Source organism: Gracilinanus agilis, chromosome 4 (genome assembly GCF_016433145.1).
Source record: "Gracilinanus agilis isolate LMUSP501 chromosome 4, AgileGrace, whole genome shotgun sequence".
In the NCBI taxonomy this organism is placed as follows: domain Eukaryota; kingdom Metazoa; phylum Chordata; class Mammalia; order Didelphimorphia; family Didelphidae; genus Gracilinanus; species Gracilinanus agilis.
In genome coordinates, this window is record NC_058133.1 from 320,334,154 (window position 1) to 320,361,403 (window position 27,250).

Consider the following 27,250-nt stretch of genomic DNA (forward strand, 5'->3'; position numbering starts at 1 on the left):
ATGACAGGAGATGGGTCAGCTGGGTTCTCCTCGGGCCCATTCATATTGTTCCCAAAGCTGCAGCTACCCGAGAAGCAGCGAAAGCGCCACGGGAAGCGATCTCCCGCGCTGGATTCTCAGAAGAGAGAAAGGGCTTCCCGTCATTCCCTGCGCGAGGGCGAAGCCTCTAGGGTCGGGCTCCAGTCCTCGCCGGCGTCCCCTTTTCCCTACCAGGACACCGTACGCCGCTGTAGCCATGGGAACCTAAGATCAGCTCCCATGCCCTGGCCGCAGGCTACCTTTAACCGGGTGTTCGCCGAGTTGGCGCCACTAACCGATAGGATCCGGGATGGCTTCTCGGGTGCTGCTGGGGAGACCCTGCCGAGCCTCAACAACCATTTGCCCCTATGCACGGCCCCGGCCTCGGCCCTGTCCTCAGCTCCACCCCAGGCCCCAAATCCGCCCCGCGAGGTGCACGTGAGGGGCTCTGCAGAGATGTCCTGCGTTCCCGACCGGGCCTTGGTTACGGTGAAGGTCAGCAGCACCAAGAACTCGGCAGCTGAGGCCAAGAACAGCGTGAGCCGCCGCCTGGACTACATCACACAGAACCTGCAGAAGCCCGACGTACAGGTGAGAGGTGGAGGGGACGGTGAGAGGGGGTAAATGGGACGCGGGAGAGTAAGAGGTTGGAGAAGAGTCGGGGGAGAAGACCGAGAGCTATCCGCAGATCCCTGGGGGGGGGGAATTCTTAAAACTATGTGCCAGTCTAGTGACGCCTATGAACCCCCTCTCCGAATCATGAATCATATTGTTAAAAATGCATAAAATTCATAGGGTTACAAAGGAAACCATTTGAAAGGAAATAGTTACTCTCCACCTCCATTGTATTTTTAGAACTCATACACTTCAGGTTAAGAATCTTTGCTTTAAACGTAAATGCTAGGATTGAAGCTAGGTACTGTTTTTCTTTGGTTTCTTTTTAAAATTTGCTTATTTTTAATAAACTTATTTTAAAAAAAAACCACAGGCCTATAACACAAGTGAAGAAAAACATCTATTAAGCGCGCGTTTGTATGAGGGGAATGGGACATGCTATCAGCCACTCTCTCCCCACATCATGATATTGTTCTTCCTTTTTCTTTTTTTCCAGATCCCACATCAATACAATTTTTTAAATACATTTTCTGATATTTTGCAATCCATATTCTTTCCCTCCCTTCCCCATCTTCCACAAGAAGGCAGGTAATATGATATTGTACACATATTATCACATAATTTATATTTTCCTGTTTAGCATGTTGTGAAACAAGAAACATTTCTTACACTAGAGAAAAATTCATGGAGGAAATAAAATAAAGAATGGTACGTTTCAATCTGCATTCAGACTCCAGCTATCATGGCAGTGGATATCCTTTTTCATCATGAGTCCCTTGGAGTTATGCTGGGTCCTTGCTTGCCTTGTTAATAATAAAGTCATTTACAGTTGATCCTCGTGTATTATTGTTGTTACTTTGTACAAAGTTCTCCTGCTTGAGCCCACTTCACTTTGCATCACTTCATATAAATCTTTCCAGGTATTTTGGGGATCATCTTGTTTGTCATTTCTCATGGCTCAATAGTATTCCATTATGAATATATACCATATCTTGTTCAGTCCGTCCCCAAATGATGGACATCCATTCAGTTTCCAGTTCTTTGCCATCACAAAAAGAGCTGCTTTAAATATCTTTGTACAAGTAGGTCCTTTTCTCCTATTGCTGGATTAAAGATAATGCAGTTTTTATGGCCCTCTGAACATGGTTCTAGATTGCTCTCCAGAATAGTTGTACAGCTACACTAACAGTGTATTAGTGTCCTGATTTTTCCACATCCCTTCAAACACTGATCTGATCTGTGTGAGGTAGTACCTCAGAGTTGTTTTAATTTGCATTTCTCTAATAGTTATTTAGAACATTTTTTCATATGATTAAAACTAGTTTTAATTTCTTCATCTGAGATTTGCCTATTCATATCCTTTGACCATTTGTCAGTTGGGAAATGCTTTGTAATTTACACATTTGACTCAATTCTCTATATTTGAGAAATGAAGTCTTTATCAGAGAGACTTGCAATAGATTTTTTTCAGTTTGTTGTTTGCTTTTTTAATGTTGATTATATTAATTTTGTGTAGAAACTTCTTGACTTAATATAGACAAGTTATCCATTTTACAACTCATAATGTTCTTTATGTCTTCTTTTAATCTTAATTCTTCCCTTAACCATAGGTCTGACAGGTAAATTATTTTGTGCTCCCCTGATTTGTTTATGGTTTCACCATTTATTTCTAAATCATGTATCCATTTTGACTTTATCTTCATGTATGGCATGAGACACTGACCTGTGCCAAATTTCTGCCATAATGTTTTCTAGTTTTCCCAGCAGTTTTGTCAAATAGTGAGTTCTTCCAGAAGCATTGATATTTGTCAAACACTAGGTTACTAAGGTCATTTACCATTGCATATTAAGTGCCTAATCAATTCCATTGGTCTTCCACTCATTTCTTAGCCAGTGCTATATTGTTTATATATCTTACAAATTTGCTAAAGTCGTTGGTTGTTTCAGTAAAATTTTTCGTTGATTCTCACAGTATGCCATCTGCAAAGTCATAGCTTTTATTTCTTCATTGCCTATTCTAATTAAAATTTCTTCTTTTATTGCTATATCTAGCATTTATAATACAGTATTGAAAAGCAGTATTGATAATGGACATCCTTGTTTCACTCTTGATCTTATTGGGAAGGTTTCTAACTTATACTGATTACAAGTTTACTGATGAATTGTCTTAGATGCTATTTATCACTTTGAGAAATGTTATATTTACTCTAATGTCTTCTAGTATCTTTTATAGGAATGGATGGTGTGTTTTGTCAAAAGCTTTTTCTGGATCTATTGGAATAATCATATTGTATCTGTTGATCTTGTTGTTGATATGGTCAATTATATTGATATATAAAATGAAACCAGTTCTGCATTTCTGGTATGAAACCCACCTGATCATATATTACTTTAATTTCCATGCTAGTATTTTGTTTAAAATATTTACATTGATATTCTTTAAGGAGATTGGTCTATAGTTTTCTTTCTCTGTTTCTTTTCTTCCTAGTTTAGATGTCAACACCATATTTGTGTCTTAAAAGGAATTTGAAAGCATTCCTTCTTCAACTCTTTCCAAATACTTTATAAAGTATTTAAATTAATTGTTCTTGAAATGTTTGGTAGAATTTATTTGTGAATCCATCTAGCCCTGGGGCTTTTTTTCTTAGGGAATATATTGATGACTTGTTCAATTTCATTTTCTGTGCTAGGATTGTTTTAAGTATTCTATTTCCTCTTCTGTTAATCTGGGCAATTTATATTTCTTCAAATGCTCATCAATTTCACTTAGCTTATTAGATTTATTGGCATATAATTGGGCAGAATAACTCCTAATGATTGCTTTAATTTCATCCTCACCATTGCAATTTCCATTATTTGGAATTTATCTGATTTAATTGTTAATAGTGGAAAATTGGTTTTCTTCTTTCCTTTTTTGATCAAATTAAGCAATGATTTATCTGTTTTTATTGTTTTTTTCATAAAATTATGTGTGAGCTTCATGCCTGCTTTGTGCCAATTCTGATGAAAGAAAAGTTCACAGCTGTTTGATTTATCTGGTTCACTTTTGGTTCTGCCCATTCCCACTGAGGTTGGGCTGAGTTCTTCTCACTTTGGCAGAGCTGGATCCTATGTAGTCTCTGATCTGGCTGGACTATGATTGGGGGTGCTTTCCTCCCACTGCTGCCCATTCTGTTTGATATGTATTTCCACGCTTCCCCTGCTGAGGTTAGACCAAGTTGATTGTGCTCTTCTTCCCGCCACTTGCACTGTATCATATCTGAGATCCACTGAACCTTGTTTTTTGTTCATACTTGAAGCTCACTTCCTTAATGTTTCTCCATGTTCTTCTAGGAATAGAGCACTGCTTCACCCCTTTTGTTGGTCTGATGCTCCAGAATTCATTTTGAAGCTTTTTTGTTGTTCTGTGGTCATTTGGAGTGGGGTTACCTGGCTCCCAAAGTTTTTTATGCTACCATATTTATTGGCAACTAAAAGTCAACTCTTCTAGCCAATGTTGAGTTTCTTTTTAAAATTTGGTTTGTGCTTTAAAATTTTAATCAAACCTATCCAGTGAAGGCTATGTAAAATGTTGAACATTAAGATTTCAAAAAGTTATGGGCTGATGCAAAAACTTTTTGCTTTTTAATTAAAGCATCTGTCTGCATCAACCGAGAGATCTGCTATGATTGGAGTTTTCTACAATACTGAAATCTCAGGTCCCAACACTTACTGCCTTCTTCCTGAAATAAAAAATAAAAATTTTGCCCCATAGTAGTGGGAGCAAAGGATTATCTTTCACCACAGTAACAGTATCCCTTTTCAAATTTCTCATGGGTATTCTCATTGCTCCTCAAACGGAATCTAATCTAATCAGAATTTGCTTGTAATTATTTTTACAACAGATCCTTCCTTATGATACATATATTCCATCACCACTTTTTTCTCCAATACTAAACCAATAATTAATTTATTTATAGCCACTGTAGTTTAAAGAAGTTAAACCAAGCAGTGTAGTACAATGGAAAGGGAAATGGGCCTTAGTTCAAATCCTAGCTTTGCTCTACTTTCTCTATCTAAGGTATATCACTTAATCTTCAGTGGGACTCTGTTTACTCCTCTGTAGTGAAAAGAATAATGAGATGACTCCAAAGGGACCTTCTTGTTGTGAAGGGTTAAATTTTGGGGGTAGGAGTTTGAACAAAGTCAGGAGAGCAGTTTCTTAAACACAAAATGCTTAGTTTACTATTATTACAGATAGGAAATAGAAAGCAGGAAAGTGAGAGTAATTTTATAACAGCTTATAACTATACCTAAGATCTTAATCCTAACTAAAATTTTCTTAAAAAACCCTAAATCTATCTGCCTTCGAGGTCAGTGTCTTCTGCCGGAGGTAGGCTCAGGCCTAGACTTCTCTATGCTGCCTATCTAATAATTTATTCGCTAACTACTACCTATCAATCCAAGCTAATCAATAATCAATAAGGCTGTTAAGGCCTTAAGTCCATTTCTTTGTCTCCAACTGTCAGAAAAACTGCCAGTCCCAGAGAGAGAGCCACATACTCCTCTTCCCAGGGGACCCAGAGACAAAAGCCTCTTTCCAACTGCCTGCAACTTACTAACCCGCTCTTAGCCACAACCTTCTGTCACCAACTGACAACCTGCATAACAAGGAGGCTCTTACTTAGCAATCTTTTTGCTCCCTTGCCTTTTAAAGAGAAAAAGAGAGAAATTAGGAAAACTCTCAGTATTATCCAAATCTGTGATCAGTAGTTCTTAACCTGGGGTCTATGAGTGATAGCTAATTTTGATATTTTATTGATTTAACATTATTCTGAGAAGTTCTTATAGGCTTTACCAGACTGCCAGAGAGCTCCCCATACAAAAAAAATTGTTTAGAAAACTCTAAAACCAATGATGAACAATGACTTGAATGTTGAAATTCAATATATTTGTACTTTAGTCATTTGACATTCATTCAAAAAATAACTGTAGAAAGTAAATTGATAAAGTTTTTTAAAAGGGTTTACAGTGTTAAAAGTATATATTAAGTTCTTGTTAAGTTAAAATAATCTATTTGATGGCCAAGAAAATAGCTTCTCAAAAAAAGATGACTCTTAAGTTCTGTTACAATCTGGTCCAAATGTTAAAGAGCCACTGTGTGTACAGCATTTGCAAAAATACGTATATTGAGATCATGAGGAATTATCTTCTCGTAGGATGTAAAAGAAGTCACTGCTTTAATTGTACTAAAATTCAATATTCCAGGCAAGTAAAATGAAATGGTAAATCTCCCAATTATCTGTGCTAATGAAGGAAAGCAGTCATGTGGATAATTCAAAGCAGTAGATAATCCAAAAAAGTCATTTAAATTACACTTTGGAGTGGATTATACAAGGTTTTCAAAGTCATAGGGCACTTTTAAACTTTAATCATTTAGATTGTGACTATTTTTGCAAATGACAATTAAAAGCAAATGTGCTGAAAGTTAAAGTATAGGTGACTATATTGCAAACATAGCTATATACTGTATATTCTTATTTCACTTTCTGAAACAGAAAAATGTCACACTATTTTAACAGAACTAAGATCTTTATCAGCTGTGAGAAAAATTTCTCTTAGCCTTTATAAATTTTTATAATTTTTAAAATTGCTCATGGTACTATCAGTTTGCCTTTAGTTGTTTGTTTTTAAGTCTTTTTTAAGAACTGAAGACTGACTGAGGCCAGCTATCATGATATTCAGGAGGAGATATAAGAGGGTTCCCAAATAATTATCATAAAAATCAATCTAAGTCAGTGAGTCCCAAAGTGGGTGCTACCACCCCCTGGTGGGTGCTGCAGCGATCCAAGGGGACATTGATGGCCACAGGTGCATTTATCTTTCCTATTAATTGCTATTAAAATTTTTTAAAAATTAATTTCCAGGGAGCTAAGTAATATTTTTTCTGGAAAGGGGGCAGTAGGCCAAAAAAGTTTGGGAACCATTGATCTAAGTCTTGAACAGAGTAGTACTTCGTATATGTGAACATGTTCCTGCCATTTTCCCTCCCAGTTCTAAATGAATAGAACTTAGCTGCTTGGGGCATCATCTTGGAAGAAGATACTGAGTAAAACAATATTTAAATTTTGTGTGTGTGTGTGTGTGTGTGTGTGTAGGTAGGAGCTTTAGCTCAATGCATTTTTGCATAAAATGTACATTTAGTAGAAAAGCTTATAATTACAAATATATGTATGTGTGGCCACAGTTGTTTTTGAGTTCACCATTCAGGACACAGATCTAACAGATTTTAAAAAACAAATTGTAGAATTTAGAAATCAACTAAACTTGATACCATTTAGTCTTAACCCTGTTACTAGGAAATTAGTGTCAGTAAAAGCTGTTCAATGATTTATAGCTAGTAACAGTGGTGGAACTGGGGCCTAGGTCTCCTGATTTCAAGTTTTGGACTTTTTGTGGTAACAATTTAATTATATCATAGCCTAGGGACAGAAAGGCCTATATATATTAAAGAAGACCACAGCCCATAGGACAACAGGAGGCTGGCAGCTTTGAGCTAAGACTTACAGGTTCTTCATACTGGATATGGGAGTTCTAGACTAACTAGAATTATTGTTTTAAAAGCTGGAAAAGATTTTAAAAGATAACACATCCATTCCCCTCATTTTATTGTTAAAGAAACTTTAAAAGGTTCACAAAGAATCTGAAATCTAAAGCTGGAAGGGGCTTCAAATGCCATTTCTTTCAACCCCCTCATTCTACAAATGAGGAGACTGAAATCTAGAGAGTTTAAATGACTGGCCCTTCTTTCAAGGTAGCAACAGTAATAAATATCAGAACTAGAACTGGGATTTGACCCTAGACTCTACTGTGCTACCTCTCACTAATTAAAACACTCACATTCTTCTACTTACTCAGAGAGGTAGGAAATAAAACTCCCAAATGATAGTTGGCTGAGCAAAGGCTCCTTGTTCACTCCTAGTTGAACTGAGCCTTCCAGCTAAGAAGACACTGTCCTTCATAGTGCTCTCTGGCTTTTTTGTATTATCTATATTATTTATCTCTACTAAGTAGATTTATCTCTACTAAGTAGACTAAACTCCTTGACAATGGAGACAATAATTTTGTTTCTATTTCCTCAAACACACTAGCTTAGTAACTTACACACAGTGAGAGTTTAATTGATTCTTTCTACAACCATCTATCATGTGCCTACTTTATGCAAGGCCACTCCAGTAGCTCTGTCAAAAAAACACCAAATGGGGTCATGAAGAGTCAGGCATGACTGAACAATAACAAATGTATGTGATGGGTGGGTGGATGGATGGATGGATGGATGGATATATCCGTGTGTGTGTTATACAAACATACACCAAGAAGCTTTACCTTCTTTTGGGTGACATAACCTAAAAAGAGATAAGTAAATAAAAGATAATTAGGGAAAAAGAAAGGTAGGGATACTGAGAGGCTGATATAAGGAGAGAGTTGCAGGCATGCCTATATAAAGGCATGAAGTTTGGGGAAGGGGTAGGACAGTTTGGCTGAAACCTTAGAGTATATAAAGGAAGTAATGTGAAATAAGTCTAGAAAGGTAAAAAGAAACATTGTAAAGGGCTTTACATGATGATATTTATGAATTTGTATTTTATCCTAAAGGCAAAATAGGATGAAACCACTGAAGATTCTTAGGCAAAAGAGTAGCATAATCAGTCTGGTGCTTTAGGAAGATAAATGTAGTAGCTGTCTGAAATATGCATTATAAAGGGAAGAGACTAGAAGCTGGGATACCAGTTCAGGTTATAGATGTATATAAACTGTATCAAACACATTTGCTTCTATATTTGGAGAAGGAATTCTAAAAGCATCCATATTATATGATTCTTGGGAGTCAGAGGCTTCCATCAGTAGCAATGACAATTCTATAATGTGTTTTATTTTGTTGGGAATGAGAAAATTACTTTTATTTGGTAAGGAGTTGATTTTAGGTGGTAATGACAGCTTGGAAGGGGTGGGGAAAAGGACTCTAGTGATGGTAGTTTCCTATGGCATTAATGACAGGGGCTCTAAGAGCAACATCAATTCTTATGTCAGTGCAAGAGCATAAATGGCCATTCTCACTTAGGAACGTTTGAGTCAAGAATTGCTTTCAGTAACATTCATTCCCCAATTTTTTTAAAATAATTTTTATTGAAATCTTGTTTTTAGCCCTTTTTACAAAAAAAAAATAAATCTTTATGCAAGATCTCAAACTCATTCTATGTCAGCTCTTCAAAACATCAATGAGAAGTTCCTTTCCATATTTCTTTTTGGATACCAAATTCCTAATTTCTTAGCATTTAGTTTGGGGGGGGTGTTCTTTGCATTTACAATGTTGTTGTCATTGAATATGTTTAAAATTGAACTCCTTCAGGTTGGTGACCAGTTTTTATCTTACTTTGTATCCTTAGTATTCATCATAATAGCTGGCACTTTTTTGGTTCAGTTATTTTTCAATAGTGTCTGACGCTTCATTACCCAATTTGGGGTTTTCTTGACAAAGATGCCAGAATAGTTTGCCAGTTCCTTCTCTAGCTCATTTTATAGATGAAGAAACTGAAGCAGACAGGATTAAGTAGCTTATCCAGGGTCACACAGCTAATAAGTATCTTGGGCTAGATTTGAACTCAGTAAGACAAATCTCCAACTCTAGGCCCGACACACTATCTCTGTCTCATTGCCCAGTTGGCACATAGTAATCACTTAATAAATGCTTATTTATTGACTTGATTATCTTGTTCTGTTTACTTCATTTTGTATCAATTCATGTAACTCCTTCCATGCTTCTCTATCATCCTCTAATTTATTACAACACAATAATATTCTATTACATATATGTACTACAAGTTGTTTAACCATTCCCATTCCATGGTAACTCTGTTACCTGTTCTTTGCTCTCTTGCAGTTTGCTTTTACTTATATACTTATAGCAACTGTTGCTATAAATATTTTAATGTATAAGTAGCCCTTCTTTATCACTGATCTCTTTTTGGGTAGAGGAGGAGAGGGCAAGGCAAATATAAGCCAGCAGTGGGATCTCTAGGTTTAAAGGATATTAACATTTTAATCACATTATTCAAATAATTCCATATTACTTTCGAGAATGGTTGAATCAATTCACAGCTCCATCAATAGTATATTAGTATATCTGTCTCTCCACAACCCTTCCAGTATTAGGGTTAACTAGGTGACACAATAAAGCCTGGAGTTAGGAAAACAAGTTCAAATCTGGCTGTAGACCTAACTTTGTGACCCTAGGCTAGTCACTTAACCTCTGTTTGCTTCAGTTTCCTCAAATATGAAATGAGGATAACAATACCTACTTCTCAGAGTTGTTGTGAGGATCAAATGAGATATTTTTAAAGCACATTGTATAATGACTGACACAAAGTAGTAGGTGCTATTTAAATGCTTATTTACTTCTACCCTTTCCCTCACTAATATTAACTGTTTCTGATCTTTCATCGTCTTTTCTAATTTGCTGCTATATAAAGTAAAATCTCAGAGTTGTTTTGATTTGCATGTCTTACAGTTAATGATGTGACGCATTCTTTCATATGGTTGTCTAAAAGTTTCCAATTCTTTTGAGAACTATTTGTTCATATCCTTTGACCAGTTACATATTAGGGAATGACTTGTTGGTCATAAATATTTCTGTTGCCTCTATTTCAGATATTAATACCTTACAGAGATTAAATGCCTTTTTATCTTAGCATCATTAATTTGTTTCATATGATATCTATTCAGTTCCAATTATCAAAACTATCTACTTTCTTTTTTGTGATTTCCTCTATCACTTGTTTGGTTGAAAACTTAACCCCTAATCATATCTGTGACAATTACATGATGTTATTGTCTTCTAATTGTTTTTGATATATCACATATCCATTTTAATTTTGTCGTGTGTGATGAAATGTTAGCATTTTCTAATAATTCATTTACGTATTTTAGTGCTTTATGACTACAAAATATTTTGCATACATTTATTTGATCTTTTTTATGATACTAATAGTAATACTACTAAAGTAAACCTAAGAAGAAAATAGTAAAAAATATTATCTTCATATTAAAGATAAAGAAAGAAGCTTAAGAAAGTAAGTGAAGTGACTTTTCTATCTTGTAGAAAGGAGATTAATTAGGTGACTCCAGAGGGACTTTCTTGCTCCAAATCTATGATTCTGTGCTGCAGGAAGTCTTCTGATACCAGTCGACTACCTTTTCCATAGAACAGCCTCTGAATTTACTTTTGCTTATTTATTTGTGTATTAGCAATGATCCCATAATCTCAGTACAAGATATAATGTATACCACCAGTGACCTCCTGCAGCACTGGCTTTCTGTACCACACATTTAACATTCAGAACATACTACCTTGCAATTTTATTTATCTTTTAATGTGTGTACCCCATCTGTAGGTCTAGATGAAAAGTCTTTATAAGTCAGAGACCCATTGTTATATGCTCTTATTTTCCCAGTGTCTATCATAGTGCCTGCCCATAGTAGGACCTCAACAGATATTTGTTGACAATGTAGGATTACAGTTCCAGATTAGTTGCCATTTTTATTATGTCATGTGTTCCCTCTTGGTTGTCTACATAAAAGACTAAAAGGCAGATTAAAAAAAGATTTAAATATGTCATATGGGTAGATATCAAAAGTAAAGCATGTCTTAAAGTACTACAAAAAAACAAATTTGTTCCTGAGGAGTCTGCATGATTAAAATGATAGTTTTTCTAGGTGAAAATTATATGAACAGCAGGCTCAAGAACTGAAGTTTTAAAAAACTCTTCTTTTCTTAAAGCTTATTCTGATTAAAGATTAAATGGACAACTCCTTTTGAAAACTTATAGCTATAAAAAAGAGGGGGAAATTGCTTTTAAGTTGGACATATGAGCCACAGCATTTAGTAGATAAATGGGTCATAGATATTCAAATTATTTCTAGTAGTCTGACTACAAAATTGTTTTTTAAATGCTAGATTTCCAACCCATCCTATATTTGAGGCACATGCAATTTTTAATCAAATAGGAGCAAATCTACGTATTGTTTTCTCTATTAAAATTTTGCAATACACCCCACAGCCACAAGATGGCAGTGTTCTTAAATATATAAAGCTGTTAAGACAGTAATTTTTCAAATAAGATTTATTTTTATGCAATATTTAATTAATATACTACAAATATATTATGCTAAAGTTTTTGTTCATTGAACAGAAACCATTTAAGATGTAATTAAATTTTCAAGGTCTGTTAAATATAGAGATAAAAGAACCTCTTTATCGCCTCCATAGCTATCTTCTCTAAAAACCATTTCAAGAGGTCAATTTAAGGAAGCTGAAAATTTCCTTAATAGTTAAGTTTAAGCAGTTATATAAAAAAATAAATTTTATATGAGTCAGGTAACCTTTAAAAGTAAGTGACAGAGGCACAGTGATTGCTATTGTAGCAAAAGTAAGCTTATTCTATGTAGTCCTGTGCTTTTTTACTTTCAAAAGAAAATTTGTGGTTATAACTATTTTTTTTAATACTTAATAGGTGCTAGAGTAGGCAGCTGAAGAAGTAAGGACATTGCAAAGTGAGAAGGAATAAAGTAGAAACTACAGAATTTAAAAACAACTGCATTTTAATATATTAAAATATTTCTATTGTACTGAATACTAAAAAAAAGAAAGATTGCTTGGTGGAGTATACGATGAAAAAATCTAAATCATCACAATTCATATCTGTTCCTGAGGGTTTACTTTTTCAGTTAAACTTTTGATTCTCAGTCTTTGATCCCCGAAATAGCTTTTTTTTTGCTATAATCTGTATTCCAGAGAGATCACATCCAAAAATTAGACAGTAAGCTTTTGCCATTTTTTTGTTTTTGTTTTATGTATTCTTCAGTCTCTCATTTACAACTTTTCCACTAAAGTATAGTAAATGGTTTTCTATCAAAGATGATAGCATGAAGAAAACTAGATAGAGACCACAGGTACATTTTATAGATATTGAACTACTATATAACCTTTTATAGCAACGTGTACCATGTTGGTAACTTGGTATACAAATGAAATATAATATATATCCCTTCACTCTTTGGTGCATTTAGTTTGCAATATAGCTATTACTTCATATTTATATATATGAAATATATTAAACATCTGGGTGGCCTAGGATCCAGGTCAAGGCAAAAGGATGGCCACCCACAGGCACTACCATTTCACCTCAGACTTCCTGTCTGCTTTGTAGTTGAACTGGTCTTTTTGTTTTACTTTTCCCAATTACATATAAAGATAGTTTTTAATATTAGTTTTCTAAAATTTTGAGTTCCAAATTTTCTCTCTTCACCCCCTCCTTGAAAAGGCAAGCAATTTTATATTTGTTATACATGTAAAACATATTTCCATATTGGTCATACAATGGAAGAAGACACTTATAAAAATAAATAAATAAGCAGACAAATAAATAAATGAATAAGCGAACAAATAAATAAATGAATAAGCGAACAAATAAATAAAGTGAAAAATAGTGTGCTTTGATCTGCATTCAGATTCCATCATTTCTTTCTCCAATGGTAGATAGCATTTTCCATTATAAGTCCTTCTGAATGGCCTTGGATCATTGTGTTGTTGAGAATAACCAAGTCATTCACAGCTGATAATTATATAGTATTGCTGTCATTGTGCAGAGTGTTCTCCTTGTTTGCTTCTTTTCACTCCTGCATCATTTTGTGTCTTTCCAGGTTTTTCTGAAATCATCCTATTTATCTTTTCTTAGTACAATATAGTAGTACTCCATTACAGTCTTATACCACAATTTGTTCAGTCACTCCCCAATTAATGGATATCCCCTCAATTTCCAATTCTTTGTCACCACAAAAAAGAGCCGCTATAATTACTTTTGTACAGGTAGGTCCTTTTGTATTTGTGGGTCAAAGGGTATGCACAATTTGATAGCCCTTTGGACATAGTTCCAAATTGTTCATTGTTCTTCATAATGCTTAGACCAGTTCACAACTCCATATTAATGTCCTAATTGTCCCATATCCCCTCCAACATTTATTTTCCTTTTCTATGGTATTAGCCAATCTGATAGGTTTCAGGTGGTTCCTCAGAGTTGTTTTAATTTTTAACTTCTCTTATCAGAAGAATAGAGCATTTTTTCACATGACTATAAATAGCTTTGATTTCTTCCTATGAAAACTGCCTGAGCTGAACTCAGTGTTGGCCAGAGTGTTTACGTAAGCGTTTTCATTCATTTATAAACTTAAAGTATGGAGGTGGTTCCATGAGAGACAGTCATTACCTAGACTAGTTAGCTATTAGTTTCAGGTAATAAGATGAAGTGACTTCATTGATTGATTTAATTTTATTCATTGATTCAATTCAACAGTTTCTAAATTAGAGTTGGTGGTGCTTGAAGAACAATGTTGGCTTCTTTTTTAAAACCAAGGAGGAAAAAACTGATTGCCTTAGCCTGTGATATTTCAAAAAAGTAGTCATAATTAAACCCCCATAATATCCTTTGAAGTAGGTGACTTTCACTATTGGCTGTTTCCATGGAGCTTCTCAACCCTTTCATTGGCTGAACTGGCCATTTTCCACCAATCAGAGAATGGTTGTTGGGGCAGCCTTATGGTAGTTACCCCCCAACCCCACCCCAGGAAAGCTTTTCCATCCCAGTAGAATCTCTCCTTTAATGTCTTAAGCTTTTGGAATCCAAAATCTAACCAATCATTAATTTTGTCCCATTTAGTAATAATTTCTCATTTACTTGGTGTTTAAAGGTTCAGAAAATGCTTTTCTTCATGACAAACTTGTAAATAATAATAGTTTCTGACATTTAGATAATGCTTTCTAGTTTATAAAGTACTTTTTGATCCTTACAACAGCTTTGGGAGTTAGACAGAGCTGATACTGTCTTCATTTTACAGATGAATTAGAGGGTACCTCAACCAGTATGTTAATCAAAATGTCTAGATCCCCATAGATCAGTGATTCCCAAAGTGGGCGCTACTGCCCCCTGGTGAGTGCTGCAGTGAGGGAGGCAGTGATGGCCACACTTTTTTTGTATTACATTCTATTCTGAATTCAATAAATAGTTTCATAATTTCCAGGGGGTGCTAAGTAATATTTTTTCTGGAAAGGGGGTGGTAGGCCAAAAAAGTTTGGGAACCACTCCCATAGATAGTCCTTTTGATTTTGGACACCTAATGACCTCATCTAAGAACATTTTTCCCTGCGCCCAGAACAAAACAGGGAAGCTCCCAAAGTGTTGCCCCATATAACTCATTTCCAGTTTTCATATATTCTCACTTCACTAAGACCAAATTAATGGTAGAAGACACTAATTAAGAATTGCAACCTTTTCCAAAACAGTTTGCAAGTATAATTCAATGAATGTGATCTCATTGATGTGGGTATTCTTCTAGCAGTGTTGAATACAATCCAGTCAGACCTTCCTGTCTTGTAGTATTATTTCACTATATCTTCAGATAAATTCTATAGAGAGTCCACCTAATGTACAATGGGTTTTCCCCTCATTTTTCTGACATTGAGTAGCCTTCAGTTTTTGCTCTCCATATGTCTAGCCCATATTTTTTTCTGTTTATATTGTTTTCTGATAATATCTTTTACATACTTCCTTGTTAATAATGTGTTGCAAACTGCTCACATCTATTGAAGTCTATCTACTTGCCCTTTGAGTAATCTTCAAATAACTTAGAGACCGTTTCATTCTTCAAATTTTATGGTTCCATGTCTTATAGTCATATGTTGCCACTGAAAGAGCATTGATATTTAGGCCCTTGTTTCAGAGATAAAGCTGGTGTGCATTAAAATAATTGTGTAGCTTTCCCACAGGTAATCCAGTTCACTTTCCTCATAATTTTGATTCTGGATCCAGTTGACTGAGCATTTTCAGTGTCTATCCAAGATATATGTACTTTTGCACAAGCTCTATGGTTTGTCCATCTGTTTGCATACCATAGTTTGGACAAGAGGCATTCTTCATTCACTTTTTTTTATTGTTAGGCCAAGCTGTCTTGAGAAATTATGGATCTCATTTAGGAGGATGTACATTGTACAAGAACTTAATGCAGTCAGCACAGTGTAATTCACCTCATACTGGTAGACCACATTATCTGAAAGGAATTCTTTGACTTGTACTTTGAACTAGACATCTTCCATAACAGTGATAGCATCTTTTGCAAGCATATATCACTCTGTATTAAGCATCATTTGATATGAATTGTTGATGCTAATAATCAGAAGGTTATTAAACAAATTCAGTTGTATCTTTCCAGATGCATATTATATGATTTTGGTATTTGCATTTGAGACATCTTGTTTGAAGAGAGGCTCTAAGACACAGTTTTCTTTAATTTTGCTTTTCCTTCCACTCTTTCTTAATGTTTCATAAAATGATGTTGCTTATAATCTTCCTCTTCGCTTCTTCATAAGATTTTATAAATGAGTTTATGCTTTAACCAGTATTATCCTTGGCTGCCATTTTTCTATACTTGGCAAACATTTTGAGGGTTTGTAACTGAGGTTGGTGCTTTTAGTTTCCTCATTATGGCAATTAATTACTTCAATCAAATTTCTTTAGAAAATAGTTAATGATAGGTGCTAAATTCTGTTTCTTTATCCATTTCATATTTTTGACATCAATAATTTGTTTAAATGGCCCACATCGAAGTTGTTTTAATTGCCCACCACATTATCCTCATTTTTATTCTTTGTATGTGTTTAAGTCTTTGTACTAACAAATCATTCTGACTATTCTGCATTTTGCATATTAGTAATGAGTCATTGATTATCTTTTAATAGTTTCATTTTTATGAAGTTATTTGCTAGTTTCTATATTAGTGGTTTTTTTTCTCAAAGAAAATGTTATTCATGGTATATAGGTACAAGGCTTCTGTGTAGTCTGTAGATCTTTGGTCTCTTGTTTCTTGCTCCTAAACCATATTTTCAAATATAGGTGGTTTTGTTCTTTTTTTTTAATTCTCCCATATACCTCGCTTTGAATTGAAAGTTGTTGATTTCATTTGGAAGGTCTTACAAAGAACAGTAGCAAATATGATTGTCAGAGATGTAATTATAGTACAGGTCTTCACAGTCCCTGGCAAAAGCTCAAAACTATATTCTTCTCACAATATTTCTGAGAACATAATAGAAACCAGTTGAAGTTCTGATAACTGGTCTAACACCTTAAAATTAAATACCATGCCATATGACATGAAAGATAACAAAACAGTCACTTTCCTTAAGAAACTAAAGAAAGTATTTGGATAGAGAAGACTCCAATTAGGGAATAATAGAAAACAGCACAAAATAGTCTGTTTGCAAATCAAAGCATTCCGTCTTTCACTATATTTCCATCATTAGTTTTTTTAATTGTATATTTGATATATAGCTTCTGTCATGGCATGAGAAACCTGAAAATATGTATTGTATGAAAGCACCGATGTGGCAGATATCAGACTATTTACTGCCTCGGGGTGAGAAGGATTAGGAAGAGTATCTGAATTGCAAAATGTCAGGAAAATTTTGTCAAAAAGTGTTTATGTAATGGGAAAATAAGGTTTAATTTTTAAAGAAAGGAAAAAGAAAAATATAACTATTATAAAGTTTTCGAAGAAGAAAGTTTAAAAGTTTTTAAAAAGAAACAATATTTGGAGAAAGAAGATTCCAATAAGAGAATAATTTAATATAGTAGAAAATTAAATACTAAAGTGTGTGGTACAAAACATAACTACAGTTTTCAAAGAAGGAAAAAATATTCTGTAAGAAAAGAAAGCCTTATTTATGGATTAGAGCTGAATAGACATTGAAAGTTAGATTTGGATAGGAGTTGATTGGGCATAGGGCAGCTAGTTGGTGTAATGGGTAGAGTACCAGGCCTGGAGTTAGGACGACTCATCTTCTAGAATTCAAATCCAGCCTCAGACACTTAACTAACTGTGTGACCCTTGGCAAGGTACTTAACTCTGTTTTCCTCAGTTTCCTTATCTATAAAAATGAGCTGGAAAAGGAAATGACAAATTATTCCATTACCTTTGCCAAGAAAACAAGTAGGGTTATAAAGAGTCAGATGTAACTGAAAGCACCTGAACAACAGATTGGGCATAAGACGAAATTACACTATTCAGAGGCCAGTCAGGGAAAAAAAGCCTGCCCTGAGCACAAGATATCTATTAGAAAGTAGTTGGAAATAAAGTAGATATATTTAGTCTTGGTTTCAAACAACACAGGTGGTTGGGCAAGCTGAAGAAGAATGGGGATGACTATATTATACTAAAAGAAATATTAAGTATAATAATAGCTACTATTTTGTAAGGGAGTATGAATACTAGTTAATAAAATAAAATTAACTGCAGAGAAGGTCTCTTTAAAGAGAATTAAAATATCTTGGGCAGATCACCATATACCAAGTTCCTTTCTCTCTACTTAACATTTTTATATAGATGAAATCTGGTTAGAATGAATATTAAAAGAGATAACTTTGATAAATAAGGAATTTGAATTAGAGGCCTCTTCCAACTTAAAAAATATACAAATTAAACTGAGGACAAACATAAAGAACAGAAATGCTTACTGGATAGAAGTTTTGCAGGGCATTGCCACAAAAAGGCAGCAAACACCCTTAGGGAGTTTACAAAAGGGGGAGAAGCTAAGATATAAGCTAACACATTTAGCTACCTGTTGTTTCCTCCCCTCTTCCCACAACTGTACAGTTTGCTAAAAAACAAGGATCAAGAATTTTTTAGAGGATGACATTAAAATATACCATCTACTATTATCGTGTATACTTTAAACAACAAAAGTATATGAGAAATTACAGTTTGCCAGAAAGAAAGAGTGATTTTTGTTACTCTATAAGAAAGATTCACTATAGGTTTACTTTTTTTAAAAACTAGGTCTCAATGCATTTATGTATGAATTTAAGTATGAATAATGACTGTATGAAATTCCTTAGGCATATACTATATTGCTCGAATTTTGTAAATGTTTCTAGGTAATAGATGGTATATAGGTACAATCTTAAGAATTACTTTCCAGTACATTTTTAAAATAATGAATATATTTGACTTCTAACTCTTTTTAGGTATTTAAAAATTTTTTTTAATTAAATAGAATGTTCTCCTCATCTTAAGCCTTTGATATTCTACATTCCTGCTTTTTTAAATGTTATCCTGAGTTCAGATATCTAGTTTGTTTCTGAGGAATAGTATACAGTAGCTAAACTTTTAGTTAGTTTTATTGGCTTTAAGAATTATACTGTTCTTTCTGTTTCAGGCAGAAAATATAACTGTGACAAAGGATATTAGTAGAATAGGAAATGCTTATCACATGGAAGCAGAGGTATGTATTTATCACATCAAATAATTGAAAACAGCATGACTTTGTGGGGGCAATTTTGTCATTTATTTTTATCCTCAAACCTAATTTTTACAGGTGGAAAGTTATGCATGATATTGAGAAAAGATTGTTTTTCTCCAAATCATTTGTGATTTAATATATTTAAGAATTTAAAGGAAATTTAATAAGATTTATTGAAAGGGAAAGTTTTTTGAAGTGAAATCAAAAACGTTGGAGAGGGTTTGAGAGATGCAGCCTATTACCACCTGAAGACTTATGTAACTGTATTTCCTCCAGGGAAGCTGAAAACACCAGTAAAGAAATTTATTATTTCATCCAGTTAAATGGCAGAACTAATGTTGTTTATGAAAGAAATATCTTCAATATTTTTTATTTCACATTGTAATTTCATTATCCCATAGTAAGTTAGAAATCTCTTTAGAGAAATAACCTTGGTAGACCTCAACAAAAGCAGAATAGAATGAAAACCTTTTCAGTACTTTTCATTTCATGTTAGTCTCTAGTTTCCACAATTCTTCCATTTTTAGGTTATATTAAAGCATTTATATGTCCAAGACCTTACAAACAAAAAACATTTTCTTATAACAGATCACAATACCAGTATTGGCTTCTAATTCTCTGAGATTAACAGTAACTTAATATATAAATTGCAATATTGTTGGTTCTTTCTCCCTCTGTTCATAGGAACCATACTCCCTGACTCTTCAGACGAGAAATCTAAAATTGTAAAACTAGAAGAGATCTTAGGAAATTATATGCTTTTCTTCCTATAGGTACATACAGTACAAGTATTCCCACTTTACATAGGAAGTTATTGAACTCTAACCATTACAAATTTTTAGGCAAAGTCTGTAATGAAAGAGGTATATATTTTATGCGAATAAAAAGCTGGTTCTCCGATTAGGACTGATCCTACTTGTTTTAAGCAAACAAAAACTGTCTTTTAGTAACATATTTAAATCTCTTGGCCTCTTGATGAATTGAAGAGGAGAAACTATTCTGTCTTTAGCAAATTACATTGGGGATTTCAAATGACTCCATCTCATATCAGAACTAAGAACATATGAATACTTAAAGCAACTTCAGTGAATTTGGAAAAAATATGGAGTATACATATGATTTTGGTTTCCTTTTAATGGGAATATAACTTGGAACCAGAAATTATTTTCAAAGTTTTTATTCTTACTTCCTTCATTTATTAAGATGATATTTAAAAGGGGGCAGCTGGGTAGCTCAGTGAATTGAGAGTCAGGCCTAGAGATGGGAGGTCCTAGGTTCAAATCCAGCCTCAGACACTTCCCAGCTGTGTGACCCTGGGCAAGTCACTTGACCCCCATTGCCCACCCTTACCACTCTTCCACCAAGGAGCCAATACACAGAAGTTAAGGGTTTAAAAAAAAAAGCAATGATCCCATATGTATGTATCCTAATGATATCTCTATAACCAGAGAGCCTTAAAAATAGGATATGCTCTCAAATGGAGAGGCTTAGATAACTTGGGCATTTATCTACCTAGTCTCAAAGGGAACCTGATGACCTCTTTTAATCTGCCCCAACTGTATGAGATTGTTAAAAAGTTTCAAAAGCAATTTACAGTTGTGTGGTATATGCCTTTTTATTTTCTTAGCTAACAATGACTGATTCACTGTTAGTACAGAATGTTTTTTGAGATATTTTGTTGTGATCCAGGAGTACAGCCTACCCCAGGGCAAGGATACATTTGATGATTAAAGAATAGAGAAAAGCTACCATTATAATAGCATATAAATTGACCATTTAGAGTTTTTAGATGACTCCCACATTAAATTCAATTTATATGCCATGAGTATAGCCAGCTGGGTCCTTAAAGCAAAAGCTCCTAATGGGGTTGAGGGAGATTGGCAAGGCCAAAGTGAGAGGGGGGGGGGGGATCTTTCCAGATAGAACAAACACTGGAAATACTTTTAAAGTTGTTTACCAATGAAACCAGTTAAGCTTGTGTTTACCAATGAAACCAGTTAAGCTTGCATTTAAACATACAAATCTCTTAACAAGTAACTATTATTTTCTTCCTCTGAATAATTTCTTTGCAGAAGAATTTAATTTGACTTTATATTCTGTGCCAGCTTATCTCTTACAATATATATGTGGTAACTTAATCATTCAGGATTAAACTTGAGACTTCATCTTCTATTGGCACCACGAAACCCTCAGTAAATGAATTAGCTATCCATAAATATAATTATAATAAACATTTTAAATAACATTTTAACAATGCATGTTCTTATAATATTGCATATTCTAAAGATATTACAACCTGGGCAATCAAAGACCTGTTCCTAATTAAAAACCTTACAAGCATATTTTTGGGATCAGTGATAGTAAAGAGAAGGAAGAATAATAATGTTACAGGAAAAATATCTCCTTTTTGAGTTCATATTATGGTAATTGCTGCTGAAATATATATACTACAACACAAATTATAGAGGTAAAAACCTAGGTTTTATTATGCTTAAGCAAAAGTTCAGAGGAGTAGAAAAATAACCTTTGAACAACTATTAGGATTCTGGTGAGGTTTCTTACAAATTACGTTAGTGACAAGTAATTATTTTACCTTTTACAGTCATATATTCTTTTAGGCCATTAAAAAATATGGATTCATAATCCCATGCTTCCTTCATAAAATTTGAACAGTTTAGTTAAGCAAAGCCATAATTTCATATATTCCCTAAGGAAACAAACCTAATTAAACAGACTCTTTAGGTAAATTAAGTCAGATTACAAATTAAACCAACAGTTTGCAGTCTTACACTTAACAAAACTGCAAGACTGCATTTTTAAAAAGTCACAGTGGGCCAATTGAGAGCAAGAGATTTATATTAGGAAGAACTGACTTCAGGGAAATTCTTTTACAAATAAAACATTTGGGGGTGGGGTTTAAGGCACTATATTCCCTTCTTTTCATTTGGAATCTTATCTCAGGAATGTCAAGTTTTCCCTTAACATTATTATTTCCTGTGACAGGTTTTGGTCTGGTGAGCTTAACAGGAACAGAAACTAACTTTTAGTTAACCAAACATTATAGGAGGAATGACCTTGAACTTTGAATTTTTTAATTCCCACAACAATAAAAGAGGAGATAATAGCATTGGATTTTTAAATGCCTTCAAGCTGACACATTGGAATTTTTTTAAAATTGTAAATAACTGTTCAAAATTTTATTTTAAAGAAATGTCCAATATCTAATCTTACATTAATTTTTATGGCATTCTTTGAGGAGAGGAAGTGAAAATTCTACTTAAGCATTTTTGTTAGTGGTAACAATTGCATTTTTCCCTATATGACATCATCTAGAGTTAAACTGATGATTCTTGGGGCAGCTGGGTAGCTCAGTGGAGTGAGAGTCAGGCCTAGAGACAGGAGGTCCTAGGTTCAAACCCGGCCTCAGCCACTTCCCAGCTGTGTGACCCTGGGCAGGTCACTTGACCCCCATTGCCCACCCTTACCAATCTTCTACCTATGAGACAATACACCGAAGCACAAGGGTTTTAAAAAAAAATCTATAAAAAAAAAAACTGATGATTCTTATTGCAACAGATAAGCTTTCCAGTTTATTAGTAGTCTGTACTCTCTTATTTTGATTTATTGTCTTTTCAACTTATTTTACTTTGTATGCAAAGAAATCCTTTGAAAACTAAAAACTCGCCCACCTTCTTGGCTCAAGGGAAGATTTTGTGAAAAGTTAAACATTATACCAGGATAATAGGGTTGGAGCGCTTAACCAGGCTATGGTGAAACAAAATAATGTGGGGTTTGTGTTTCTTCTAACCACATTTAGTCACTGCATTAAAGGCTTTTAAGAGTCTTTGTGCCCAGCCCTGTTACTGGTTTCATAAAATAAACACATGCAGGACATTTCAAAGCAGGAAAGTCAAGTGAAGGTCAAATTACATGCATATTTTTAGGAGATGAAGAGTTAAGAGAAATTGAAGAAAGGGGAATTAACCAAGAAGGAGTTTTTAGAGAACATGATTTCAACTAAATAGCCAAGCAAGGAATAGGCATAGATTGCAAAGAACTTCAAACAGTAAAAAGTAAGGGTTGGAAATATATGTTTCAGAATCATATTTTCAGTGTATAGTCATTAAAGCCATTGAAGGTAAGCTTATTCAAAAGTCATTTTACTATAGTACTCCAAGTATTGGACCACAGAGTATCTGTGATACTGGGCATAATAAAAATAATGGGCAAAATAAAGAGAAAGAGTGGTTGAATAGGAAGAAAATCATGAAAGCAGTTCCACAGAATTCAACTTAATGCAATAAATATTTATTAAATGCTGTCTATGTGCCAGATGCTATGCTAGGTGCTGAGGATATAATTCCTGCACTCACTCTGTCTGCATTCTACTAAAAAAGGGAAAACTTTGAAGTAGTAAAATCATTCTGAGAAGGTAAGAACTACAAAAACTGAGAAAATCCCATTGAGTTTCAACAGATTACTAGTGGCCAAAGAAAATTTCAATGAAAGGCTAAGGATAAAAGCTAGTTGTTAGGGTAAGAAGATGGGGTAGTGATCATGAGAAAATAGAGGAAACCAAATTAAGCCACATTTTTAAAAGATATAAAAATAAGATAAATGGTACTGTGTTTTAGATGGTATGACTGGTCTAATAAAAAGCAAGGAATTAAATTTGAGGATTCATCCTCAGCTTAGGGTTTAAGGTTATAGAATTGTTCCATATCCTCCAGCAAAATAGCCCTCAACGCTCCCATAAGATACAAAGTGTTATTGAAAGCATCTCACTTACAGCAATTATGGAATACATGAAGAATTTTGTGCCCTAAAGGGAGTACACAGTGTTTATATTTTCCCCCCAATACCAGTTAATAGCTGTGATACACAAAATATAAGTTAGTTTCTATAGTAAAAGAAGAGGTGAAAAGAATACATCAGGTTATCAGGGAAAATGAAATCTTTCTTGAAAGAATAGGGGCAAAAATCTCTCTTCCTTTGTAGTCACCCCAGGTATTCTTCTGTTCCCGATAATTCCACAAAATCATGCAAGTAAAGGGGTGTTGTTTCTAAAATAAGATGCTCCTTTTCCTGACTCTTTTCTCTGAATATTCCCCAATGCCTCAAATTTTCTCCCTCCTAATCTCCACCTTCTTCAAGTCTCAACTGAAGTCCTATTTGCTCTCAGCCTTTCCTAGTGCTTGTACTGCTTAGTGCCTTTCCATGGAGACTCCCCTCCATTTATCCTATACAGTATCTGGCATATAGATGCTTAATAAATGCAAGTTGACTGACTACTAAATTACAGTTTGTCAGATGAAGTTTTTCTTTTCTATTTTCTACTCCAAATTGATATCTTTGTACTTTACTTTTTCCGCTATATACTCAGAGGAATTTGAAACAGTGCTGTTCATAAAAAAATAATTTCAACTATCATTTTCATTTACAGGTCAGCATTATATTCTCTGAATTTGAAAAAATGCAGAATATTTGTAACCTTTTCGTGGAAAAGCTAGATAGTTCTGTTATCATCACTCCTCCTCATTTTTACCATACACCAGGAGCTATTGAGAATCTTAGGTAAGTTAAGCAAATGGTTAAATAAAATTTTTCATTATACAACTTGTTAATTGTCATTAATATTATCATTATGTTTTTTATTCCCAAGACGTCAAGTTTGTCTCTGTGCTGTTGGAAATGCGTGGCGAAAAGCTCAAGAAGTGTGTCAGCTTGTTGGTCAATCACTTGGAAAACCTTTATTAATCAAAGAAGAGGAAATAAAAGAATGGGAAGGGCAAATAGACAATCAGCAATTATCTGACCTTACAAGTTCTCTAAGTATGCAACAGAAAATCCAAACTGCAACTGTATATGTTTTTTCCAGGGTATTTTTAAACTTTGAGGTTAAGAAAAAGGAAAAGAAGAAAAAGATGATTTAAAATTCTTTATAACCAAGCATTTTTTGGTTTTGTATCTAAATGCTCAAAATCATGATTAAATTTGTGTAATTTATATAAATTTGTTCTTTATATTAAAGTTAATATTTCATATAGAATAGCAGGTTTTATGTGAGCTAAAAAATGGACCCTATCAATTTCCAGTGCAGTATTATCATAAATTAATCTGCATTGCTCTTAGCTTCTACACTACAATCCTAAACCACCAAAACTAAATACTTGATAAAATATTAAATGAACTTAAAAATAACTGAAAAATCAATTAAAAACTAAGTAATTCCATTTTTGAAAATTCACTGATTAATGCATTTTCTTAATATGGAACATACATACACACTATTAGACTTGAGTTTCATGTTAAAGGGATAGACATTATCACTTCAGGGAGAGCTTTTTCTTTTTTTAAAATGTTAACCACAGTTAGGCTAATATGGCAACTATGAAAGTGAGTATAAGGTTGGAGTCAGGCTTAAAGAATGGCATAAGTGAACTCCTATAGGAGGCACTACTAGCTTCAGTGATAGGAAAGAGAATGATGCAATAAGGTAGGTAAAGGAATGTTTTCAAAACTTTGACTATTTAAATTGCAACAGTTGGGAGATGAAACTATACATGTAGGGATCGTTAAAACAATTTTTACCAGACTGGAGGGACTAGGATCAAGTAAGAGAAGAAAACAAAAAAACAAAACAAAATGAAGTTTGTATTTTATATAAATGACTGATGTGTAGTGATTTTAGCTATAAGAATCAATAAATATATTTGAAGGAGAAAGGGAAAAAGTTTATTGTAAGTTCTTTTAGTGTAAAGACTATGCAATATTCTGGAATCTCCTTCAGCACTTTATATAGTGTTTTGCAGAACCATAACTAGAAGTTGGGTTTGGGCCGGTTATGACCAAACTAACAACTATAGGTCCAGGCTCCAAGAGGATACAGTACTCCATCCTTTTACCAGAATCTAAGAAAGTTAAAAATAAGGTTTTCCTCAATCTACTTTGGGTTTAACACTGGACACTTCTTTTCAAGGCAAAGCCAGGGATGTAAGCTACAGAGTAGTACACAGGGAAGGCCATGAAGAACTGGAAAATTGTATAGTTGCCTCACACCTTTCCACAAATCCCAATTGGCTTCAGCCGACAATAAATTTGCCTGCCCAGCAGTTTTGTCCTATGGGTGGATCTAGATTTTTCTTTTTTAAAATGCATTGAGTACTCATGAACCATATAAGTCCACTTAAATCACTTTAATATTGAAAGTTTAAAAACATATTACTAGATTAAAAAGGGTATAAAATGAAACTCATGTTCCAAAATCTGTGACTAGTAGAAGCATTCTTCAGGCAGCTCAAGCTCCAGGAAACATTTCTTAAAACCTCCTCCAACCAAACCTGAAGACCTACAAAGCACTAGATAGAGGTAGAACAGGGCAGAGGCTGTTCTATGGCTACACCAACCACAAGAGCTCTGGGAGCCATCCCAAATTCCCACTAAATTTCAGCAGCCTTAGTATGACAAGGTTTCAGTAATTTCCTGGGGAACCTTTCATTTAAGCATTAAAATGATCTTAAAAGCAACTCTTAAAAACTAAAGACTAAGCTGGAGCTTTTTAAATACATAAAAAAGTATTAACAATCATTTTTAATAGGAGGACAATGTCAGAAATAATTTATTAAAGTCTTCCAGGATAAAATAATCATGATGACCAGGAGCAGCACCAAGAACATTAGGTCCACTCAATAGGTGATATAGCCAACATTGTTAGTGGTCCCCATCATAGCAGAACTGGTCCATTCAAGTTAAAACAGCTAAAAAATTACAGGTTTCTTCTGTGTAACTTATCTCAGGCTAAGTGATATTTAGGATATCTAGATATCTGAATTAATTTTGGGACTCACCCTACCTGCCACCCATCTAGTGTTCCCAGGTTTACCACCTAAATCTTACCCTTTTCCCTATAGACACCAAATTTTGGCCACTTTAAAAATGTCTGCTCTTATCCTCTTGCTCTAGGTTGAGTAAAGACATCCCCACAGTTTTATCCAAGGACTTAAAATCACAATTGAACAAGTCAAAGGATCTCCTTTTGCCCAAGTAAACTCCAGGTTACCATGATTATTTTTTAAAATAATATATTTACCTTTATATGATTAAAAAACAAAACCCCTCCCGATAATTCCAGACTTTTTCTAAAGTACTGTCCAAACCATCCAGGAAGAAACTTGCCAATTAAGTCTAAACTAGTTCTCCCAGTTGCATCAATCTTTTTGAGGGGCCCAAAACCTT

At 34.2% G+C, this 27,250-nt stretch overlaps 1 protein-coding gene across 1 annotated transcript; it reads left to right on the forward strand.

Annotated features, from left to right (window-relative positions):
* Positions 1 to 25,737, forward strand: IRAK1BP1 (interleukin 1 receptor associated kinase 1 binding protein 1). Its single transcript, XM_044673971.1, has 4 exons — positions 1 to 609; positions 18,932 to 18,997; positions 24,459 to 24,589; positions 24,678 to 25,737. The coding sequence occupies exons 1-4, from the start codon at positions 1 to 3 to the stop codon at positions 24,946 to 24,948; spliced, it is 1,077 nt and encodes a 358-aa protein (XP_044529906.1). The 3' UTR covers positions 24,949 to 25,737.
* The last annotated feature ends 1,513 nt before the right edge of the window (positions 25,738 to 27,250 follow it).